Source organism: Oncorhynchus tshawytscha, linkage group LG20, assembly GCF_018296145.1.
Source record: "Oncorhynchus tshawytscha isolate Ot180627B linkage group LG20, Otsh_v2.0, whole genome shotgun sequence".
NCBI lineage: Eukaryota > Metazoa > Chordata > Actinopteri > Salmoniformes > Salmonidae > Oncorhynchus > Oncorhynchus tshawytscha.
The window spans coordinates 14,706,612-14,716,998 of NC_056448.1; the positions used below are offsets into that span (position 1 = coordinate 14,706,612).

Here is a 10,387-nt window from a genome sequence, read left to right on the forward strand (position 1 = left end):
ATGATCTTTTTGGCCTTCCTGTGAGATCGGGTGCTGTTGGTGTCCTGGAGGGCAGGTAGTTTGCGCCCGGTGATGCGTTGGGCAGACTGCACCACCCTCTGGAGAGCCCTGCGTTTGCGGACGGTGCAGTTGCCATACCAGGCAGTGATACTAGTGAAATTTAAAACTTTGAGGAGAATTAATTAGTTGCAGAAATGAATACAAAATAAATATCAAGAGGTTATGGGGTTTGTTCAGGATGTTTTATTGCATGGGGATAATATAATGCTAGTTTCCCTTCTCAGTGACTGGTAGCTGATGTTGGGGAAGCTACTCTGGTAATATAGTTTACCAAGCTACCAATTACTTCACACTGGAAGACGTTAAGATATACTAAAGCTACCCTTAAGAAAAATATAGTTTAACTAGTTACTTTGTAAAAGGTTAGGAGACCATTTTCCCTAATCCTTGTCCTAAATTGTCCTTAACCTAAATTCTCCTAACTTGCTACGAACTAACTGAGATTTTGAGGGAATCTCAGTTAGCTACACCGCTACATGGCAAAAAAGTAAAAAACACTACCTAGATTTGAATTTAGTTCAACTACCACCAAGCTGCTGCAGTCTGCAAATTGTACATAGGCCCACCTACTGGGGAGCCGGGGGCTTTATTTCAGACTCCTCCGTTTCATCAGCTGTCCGGGTGGCTGGTGTCAGATGATCCCACAGGTGAAAAAGCCAGATGTGGAGGTCCTGGGCTAGCGTGGTTACACGTGGTCTGTGGTTGTGAGGCCGGTTGGACGTACTGACAAATTCGCTAAAACGACTGCTTATGGTAGAGAAATTAACATTCAATTTTCTGGCAGCAGCTAAGGTGGACATTCCTGCAGTCAGCATGCCAATTGCAAAAATGTAGACATCTGTGGCACGTGACAAAACAGCACATTATAGAGCGGCCTTTTATTGTACCCAGCACAAGGTGCACCTGTGTAATGTTTCATTTTTTAACTAGGCAAGTCAGTTAAGAATAAATTCTTATTTACAAAGACGCCCAAACCAGGACAACGCTGGGCCAATTGTGCGCTGCCCTATGGGACTCCCAATCACGGCCAGATGTGATACAGCCTGGAATCAAACCAGGGTCTGTAGGGATGCCTCTAGCACTGAGATGCAGTGTCTTAAACCGCTGCGCCACTCAGGAGCCCATGATCTTGCTGTTTAATATGCTTCTTGATATGCCATACCTGTCAGGTAGGTAGATTATCTTGGCAAATGAGAAATCCTCACTAACGGAAATACGTTTTTTGTGTGTATGTAAAATTTCTGCAATCTTTTTATTTCAGCTCATGAAACATAGGACCAATACTTTACCTGTTGCATTTATATTTTAGTTACATTTAGCTCACGACTCCCCAACACTGCTGCTAGCTAGATGTTCTGCTACATTCTTGGAATAATATCACATCCCAGATCATATACAGAAGTGTGTCACACACTCCTCCTCCTGCCCAGTTACCGGGAAGAGATGATGCAACGCTGGAATAGGGAGTGATTTTCTTTTAGGGATGAGGGGAGGGAACAATTGTCAGCAACACAGAGGTCTTCTGCACCTTTCAGTGTCATGTTTTGTACATTACAGCGGTTGGCATAAATGCTATCATGGCTTTGGGACTGGGTAGATGTAAGGAAAGGCACTACTTATGTCCTATATGTTCACATCTCCATCCTACTATGCTTGGAACCATTACTTGTATGCCAAATGTGAGGTCACGCTAGCTGCAACCCTACACGCACGCGCTCTCAGTTGCTGCAACCGATGCAGTACGTTGCACTGCGCAAGTGCACGCCTGCAGCGTACGTTTCTATTTTTAGAAAGTGACGTCATCTTGAAATATCAGCAGCAGCCTTCACCCCCCGCCCCGGATAGACAGGACTCTTGGAACAGCACCCCATGTCGATAGCAGTGGGAGGCCGCAGTAGCTAGTTAGCCACCGGTTGTTGAGATAGAGTCTGTTAGGGGTTGGAGCGAGGACTTGGAGGGGAGCCACTGATTATCTTAATTCTAATTTGCGCCTCGGCAGCATTAAAAAGCGTATTGTTTCACCATTGTTTAGCTAGTATTGTACGTGGGTTTTTAGAGATAATCCGCAGTGACATTTGATGTGCTGTGTGTATCGTAGGACGTCATCGGGAAAATACACATTGCTTTCGAATACACCTAGCTATCGTCAATAGCTTCCCGTATCTTGGAACTGACTGCCCGACCTTCGGCACATCAACAGCAACAATGGCAGATAGAGAGCAACTGATCCAGAGAGCCCGTATGGCTGAGCAGGCGGAGCGGTACGATGACATGGCCTCAGCGATGAAACAGGTAGACATGATTTTGCATAATGTGCAATGCAGCTCACTTGGAAGAATGGCCAAATGTGACAGTAATTCATATCAGTTTGTAACAAAGGTAATCTATTATTACATTATTCACTAGTCAGACAATGTAGCCTCTTGCTAACTAGCTAACTAACTATAGTAACTGGGATTATTGTCTTAATCTAATTAATAATTTCCAGAATTCTGTGCAATATCATAAATCAATGTGAAACCTGGTGCACACAATACCAAGGTTGGCTATTTTGCTTCTGTTGCTATGTTATTTTGCCATATATTTTTTAGAAGTGAATGTGGTAGCTAAAGAGCTAGCTGAGCTAACAATGAAACTGGTGGTGGTCTGGTTTCGTGGCTACGGCTTGTCTGTGATGCAGTAGTAGCAGCACTAGCCTAGAGGCTGAACAGGGACACACGTTGGGTGCGTTCGTTCACTACAGCACTTTGGGCCGATTTAATAAAACTAGATATTCCAAGCTTGAAACTGGGTTTACCTTTCCTGTAATAGACTAATATACAGAATAGTCGTCAAATGTATGCCAGACAGAGGTACAATTTCTTAAATTACGAACAAATATGATGCAGGAAGTTTATAGACGACCAGGTTTTGCTCCTTTAACGCACCCGCAAACCTGTCTGCAAGGGTGGAAATGGCTGCAGTTTGATGGATCGACGATGATGGATACATATACTGCTTATGACTTAAATGTAGCCTGTTTCTCAAAAGGCATAAGACAAGCACCTTTATTTGAAAAAAGAGGGTTTTATATTCACAGTTAAGAATCAAGCACAGCTTCAGCCACAAATACAGCACAGTCTAGGCTTTCTCCAGCTAGGCATGTATGCACCCTGCAACGTCACACCTTTGTCATTGGTCAATTTATAGAGCTTTTATTCAGGATAGGAATGTTAGGTCAATGGTAAAAAAAAAATTAAATTAATGGAAGGTTTATGATTCGGTAGCATTTTCACATCCTGACACCATTCTTTGCAACACTTCTATGTCCTCACCAGGTGACTGAGCTGAGTGAGCCTCTGAGTAACGACGACCGCAACCTGCTCTCCGTGGCCTACAAGAACGTGGTGGGGGCCCGGCGGTCCTCCTGGCGCGTCACCTCCAGCATCGAGCAGAGGGCCATGGCCGACGGCAACGACAAGAAGCTGGAGCTGGTGAAGGCCTACCGGGAGACCATCGAGAAGGAGCTGGAGACGGTCTGCCAGGACGTGCTCAACCTGCTCGACCAGTTCCTCATCAAGAGCTGCGGAGAAGACCAGCTGGAGAGCAAGGTGTTCTACCTGAAGATGAAGGGCGACTACTACCGCTACCTGGCCGAGGTGGCCACGGCCGAGAAGAAGACCTCCGCCGTGGAGTCCTCCGAGGGAGCCTACAAGGAGGCCTACGAGATCAGCAAGAGCATGGCGGCCACCCACCCCATCCGCCTAGGTCTGGCCCTCAACTTCTCTGTGTTCTACTACGAGATCCAAAACGCCCCCGAGGAGGCCTGCAAGCTGGCCAAGGAGGCCTTTGATGAGGCCATCGGACACCTGGACAATCTGAACGAGGACTCCTATAAGGACTCCACCCTCATCATGCAACTGCTGCGGGACAACCTGACCCTGTGGACCAGCGACCAGCAGGACAGCGAGGGGGGAGAGGCCCAACCCTGAGACCACCTCCTCCTAACCCCTGATAGTCTTTAGCTAGAGTTAGCCACTCCCCTTCCCACTGCCCCCCCACACACACATTCTTTACTAGTTTCAGATCTTTTGTTCTCTAATCTCTTCCTCATCGCTCGTCTCTTTGTGCCATTATCATGCTCAATTAAGGCCTCATCAGGAATAATCTGTTCTCTAGTGGCCTGTTGTTTTTGTCCTACATTCTCACCTCTTCCCTTGCTGCATTCACCCTCTCATACTGTCCTCCTCAACTCTCTCCCTCTTTTCTGTCCTCCAAGGCTTTCTGTCCCTGGCCCACTTCCTGTGCGCTAGGTGGTATTTTTTTCTGCTTCGATCCATTCCATCCCCTCCCTTCCATAGTTGCTGATAATTAACTGACTAGTTGGTATTCAAGTGACATTTCCACAGGATGTTCTCGTGAGGACAATTTAGTATCGATCATGAGTGGATGTCTGTAATTCTAATTAGGGAAAATGTATTTCATTACGTTACACAGCATAGTGGAAATGTTACTATTGACCAGAATGTGGTTGTGATCTCCTCCTTGACTTGAACCCTTTCTATGCCCCCTGTCACTGTAAGATGTCTGTCTGTTGTTCCTCCTCTCTATTTCCTGTCTGTTGCCCTTTCCACTCTGCCCTCTGATCTCTGTGTGCATTGCTAGCCCCTGTGAATGTGTGTGCCAGCAATCATACCATTTTGAAATGTCCACCTTCTGAAGGTTGATGGGACAGTGTCTGGAGTTTTCAGTTGTGCAAAGTACATTTGTTTATTATTATGAATAATGTGTGGTCATTAAAAGAATGCCATTAAAACATGACCTACCCTGGGAACTTGTGGGTTTATACCCTGTTCTGTGTGAACGCTTGGATGAACAGCATGCGCATCAGTCGCCATGAGTGAATCTGTGGCCCTGCGGTCATGAGCTATTTGGTCATGATGTTTCCTGCTGTACGTGTATTTAATTATTCAGATTATCTCTGTATTACACACACACGCACACACACATTTAGTTCACTGTGTAGGATTGTATTGTGTTTTTTGTGAGAATGTTCTTATTGTATTCCTCCCCCTGATGGACAAAGTCAGAATGGGGTCTTGGTGCAGTATACATTTCCAATGAATTAGCTGCAGACTTCTATTGAAGTGAAATGGACAGTAGGTTAGTAGTAGGTGTAATATGACCCATTTTAGTTTTCTGTTGCAAATGTTTTTGATTCTATATGCCCAATTGAACACCACCCTGGCTTGTTTTACCACTTTTTTAAAAACTTTTTTTTTAACCTTCCTGGCTCTTTGTTGTGCTGCATTTTACCATGTTAAGCTCCAGACCCGATACTTGCCTGGTGGTTGTTTCTGGTACTTTTACCCTCTCGACTACAGGGTCCATAATAACGTAACAGTCCCATTGAAAGGTTTTTTTTTTTTGCAATCTTTTGACTTTATCATTGATTTATAGGTCTATGCTGAGACTGGTAAAACAAACATCCCACTACAAAGAATACAAGGATGAAAGAAGTAGAAAATAATCATGTTCTATCAATTAAATTGTCAGTCTTTTATAATGGTACAGGCTTATCTTGATCATCTCAGGGAGGAGTGAGGTTGGGCATAGTTCAGGCTTTGAAATTGCTGAGATAGAAGCTCAGGGTCAGGGAAGAAGCATCAGGTGATGATGATATACGAGCATTCAAGGGTGGGGAGTAAAATGTAATCCATAACATGTAAGGGATTACAAAAAAATGCGTAACTGTAATCCATTACGTTAACAGAAAAAATATTGTAATCAGATTGCACAACTGAGCAAGAGGACAAGTACAATAGAGTGTCTAGTTTGAGAAACAAGATGCCAGCTTCATTAAGTAGTCCCCGCAAAACACCAGTCTCAACGTCAACAGTAAAGAGGCGACTCTGGGATGCTGTCGTCCTAGGCAGAGTTGCAAAGAAAAAGCTATATCTCAGACTGGCCAATAAAAAGAAAAGATTAAGATGGGCAAAATGAACACAGACACTGGACAGAGGAACTCTGCCTAGAAAGCCAGCATCCTGGAGTCGCCTTTTCACTGAGATTGGTGTTTTGAGGGTACTATTTTGTGAGGTGTCTGTTTCTGAAACTAGACACTAATGTACTTGCCTTCTTGCTCAGTTGTGCACCTGGGCCTCCCACTCCTCTTTCTATTCTGGTTAGAGACAGTTTGTGCTGTTCTGTGAAGGGAGTAGTACACAGCGCTGTACCAGATCTTCAGTTTCTTGGCAATTTCTTGCATGGAATAGCCTTCATTTCTCAGGACAAGAGTAGACTGATGAGTTTCAGAAGAAAGTTATTTGTTTCTGGCCATTTTGAGCCTGTAATCGAACCCACAAATGCTGATGCTCCAGATACTCAACTAGTCTAAAGAAGGCCAGTTTTATTGCTTCTTTAATCAGGACAACATTTTTCAGCTGGGCTAACATAATTGCAAAAGGGTTTTCTAATGCTCAATAAGCCTTTTAAAATTATCAACTTGGATTAGCTAACACAACGTGCCATTGAAACACAGGAGTGATGGTTGCTGATAATGGGCCTCTGTACGCCTATGTAGATATTCCATAAAAAATCTGCCGTTTCCAGCTACAATAGTCATTTACAACGTTAACAATGTCTACACTGTATTTCAGATACATTTGATGTTATTTTAATGGACAAACAATGTGCTATTCTTTAAGAAACTAGGACATTTCTAACTGACCCTAAACTTTTGAACGGTAGTGTATATCTAATTTATAACGTTGTTAAAACAAACATTTTGAAATCATGGGTCCTTGCATCTATAGCTCTGTCTATTCATCTCAGAGTGGCTACATTTCTCCAGGCCCATCCTGGCTTTTTACCAAAGCAGAGGTCGGGGCGGCCGTTTGGTTATTGTTTCATCTTTGGATTGACCCTTTAAACAGCTGCATATTATCAAGATATCAAAGTGTCACCAACAAAAAGGTAAACAATAGGCCTATAGCAAATGCATCATAAGGCATTCATTTTTCACATGTAAATAGCACTTTTCAGTAGTTCTCAAAGCATGCCACTCCATGAGCACAGCATTTATTTTTCAACTCGAATCAATGAGTCCAATTAGTCTTCCATGACAACAAAATCATAAATAACAGATTAATAAATCCTTAGTTTTGGGGATATACTCAGGTAAAACAACTTGGCTAATCTATATATACCATATTTCCAAGTCCTATTCTTGAAGATGAAGGGGTATAACATTTATTGGAATGACTGGAATTCTGATAGACTGGTTTTTAATATAAAGATAGAATTGAATTGTATTATTATATGTAGTAGAAAGCGATGGGTTAGAAGAAGCCTACATAACCAGCCCATAAAGTAATTTAACATCCAAATATGGCCAGCTATGTAAACTTTAACGTTTATTTATCCTGCAATAGATGTTCAATTGCCTCTTAAGGGGAAAGTAATCTAAAAATAACTTTATGTAATCAGATTACATTACTGAGTTTGGGTAATCCAAAAATTACGTTACTGATGACAATTTTGGACTGGTAACTAGTAACTCTTAACGGATTACATTGAAAAAGTAACCTACCCAACCCTTGGAGCAGTACAAGGGTAAGAACATACAGTGACATTGTAAATGTTATATACCTGTAGAGACTAATGGCTGATGTAAATGTATGTGAACAAGATTGTTCGAAGCTGTGATGAGAGAGATTAATACAATTTTATGGATAGCCCCTTATCACACGCACACTCAAGTCTTCACCAGCAACCTGAAGAGGAATGGAGGAGGGGCAGAGTAATCATTAACCCACTATCTGTGTGTTTACTCTGTGAGTGAGGTCGTTTTGTGAAGAAAGTACCTTTTTGATTGACTGTTACCTTGATTCAGAATTTGTTTCCTTGTGGAAATAAGTCTTAATATTGACAGAAGAGTTCATGGACTGGGCTTACAGTCAACAGCCATGTCCATTAACATACATTTAATGCTAGTATTACTATATTTCCCCATTAAACATTATAGCCAATAAACCCTTCCTAATGGTTGTGTTCTATCAAAAACCCAATATATTGTTTTTCCTGTATGCTCTTTGGTGTGCTCTTTCTCCCAGGAGTCCACAATTCACCTGCTGCTACGGCACTTTCACAGTTGATGTATCTACCTACAGTAGTCACCTACTTTCAGAGTTTTATCAATCAGCCGTTTCCATTAGGACTAGGGTTAGTGTAGTTCTGAAAGTGGAGTGGCTTACAAGTTGTCTTTTATAGGATTTTTTTTTCCCTTCTAAGTATTTTCGGTTCAGCTGATCGTTAAAGCGTCAATCAGAAGTAGAAACAATAACGAAGCTACTGCCTGCCTGCCACAGTTTTGGTAAAAAGCCATTTTTTGGAGAAATGCAACCATTCTCAAATTCCTAGACAGAGCTATGGATGCAAGGACTGACCAACCATGATATCAAAATGATCGTTTTTATGCTATATTGTGTTTATTCACAAACATTAGAGTAAAACAAGCTTATATTTGGGGTTCTGATAGGGTACAACAGTTGAACTAAGCTCATGAGGCTTAAGTTACTGTACATTCTTCAAGAATCAATGGGTACATATAATTAATTTATAAGTCCAAAAATGGATGTAGCAACTGTTGATTTCCCTTTCAATTACCCTTTGTTTGCCATAAAGCACATTCTTTGCATTGTCTCAAACATACTATTAACCAACACACCAGTGGTGGTTCGTGCCGTTTAAGATGAGGGACAACAATCTTTTTTTATGAGCTTGTCCTTATTTCTACTACAGCACATTGGATGACTGTCATTCATATACAATTAACCCAGCTCAATGTAACATCGACAGATTTAGGCTACTACATGATAGTTGAATTTTACCTATACACATCATGAGCTTGCTACAACCTAGCCTATGAATGAAAGCTTACAATGTAGGAGCACAGGTCGAGAGAAATTTGAGTTATCAAGGTGACAGACATTGACACATTCGACACTGCCTTGCACACTCTTGTTGCCTCTAGCTGATCTAGTGTGTAATCATTTGTCCAACAGTTGCAAACAAGATTTTTCTATAGGACACATTCAGGTACATTTCTCATATTTTGTTCCTTTTGCTTCCGTTTAAGATATGTTTTTATAACAGAATCGGCGAAATGAATACACCCCTGATCACACGCAAACAGAGTTCACTTTCATTGCAGCCACATACAAACAGCATGATCCTTTTGATCATTGTAGAATTTCTTCTCGCATCTACGCACTCCCCTCTTCTCACCTTTTCCCTGCGCTTGTAGACTTCCGTGCACAACACATCAGCTGTCTGTGACCAGATGAAAAACCTTTCCAAACCAAACCTTCACATCATAACCACTAACCGCTACACAGATCCTACATCGTTTTCACCATATTAAATAACGTCATAGTCAACATAGCTACTAGAACTAAGGTGTTAGTAAACTCGCTACGATCATGCATTACAGAGTACCGTCAGCAAGGAGTTTAGCAGTTACACTGGCGGGCAATAAATTAATAAAACCAAAAGCTTACCTTGACTTCGAAGAGTTCCAGTGTTGGATAGCAATAGCCAGCTAGCTACCATAGACAGCTAGCTAACATAGTATTCATCTCTGTTTGAGCAGGGTGTTTGAGTAGGCTAAACTAGCTAGGTAAGTGAAAATGAAAAAAAATACAAAATCTCGCTCTTTCTCTCTCTCTCTTGCTTCTCATTCATTTTTGAATAAATGAATTTGTTCAAAACTGTTGAACTATTGTTTTTCTATCTCCTTGAGTCAACTACTCACCACATTTTATGAACTTCAGTGCTAGCTAGCTATAGCTTATGCTTTCAGTACTAGATTCATTCTCTGATTCTTTGATTGGGTGGACAACATGTCAGTTCATGCTGCAAGAGCTCTGACAATTTGGAGGATTCCTTTGGAGGTTGTCATAATTACTATGTAAGTCTATGGAAGGGGATGAGAACCATGAGCCTCCTAGGTTTTGTATTGAAGTCAATGTAACCAGAGGAGGGCGGAAACTAGCTGTCCTCCGGCTACACCATGGTGCTACCCTACAGAGTGATGTTGCGGCTACTGTAGACCTTCATTGCAAGTGCAGTGTGTTTTAATCAATTATTTGGTGATGTGAATATAGTTAGTATAGTGTCATCTAAAAATGATAACTTTATAAATGTTTCACTATTTACATTTTTCTGAAATTCACTGTTGAGGACAGTCCTCCCCTTTCTCCTCTGAGGAGCCTCCACTGGTCCACACGCACACGTACATGCGTGCTCACATGCACACACATACCTATCTGTGGGGTCAGTAGTACAT

The 10,387-nt window shown here is 41.9% G+C and overlaps 1 protein-coding gene across 1 annotated transcript; it reads left to right on the forward strand.

Annotated features, from left to right (window-relative positions):
• Positions 1-1,880: 1,880 nt before the first annotated feature.
• ywhah (tyrosine 3-monooxygenase/tryptophan 5-monooxygenase activation protein, eta polypeptide) lies at positions 1,881-4,873 on the forward strand. The gene is made up of 2 exons (XM_024380598.2): positions 1,881-2,352; positions 3,378-4,873. The coding sequence occupies exons 1-2, from the start codon at positions 2,266-2,268 to the stop codon at positions 4,029-4,031; spliced, it is 741 nt and encodes a 246-aa protein (XP_024236366.1). The 5' UTR covers positions 1,881-2,265; the 3' UTR covers positions 4,032-4,873.
• Positions 4,874-10,387: the final 5,514 nt, after the last annotated feature.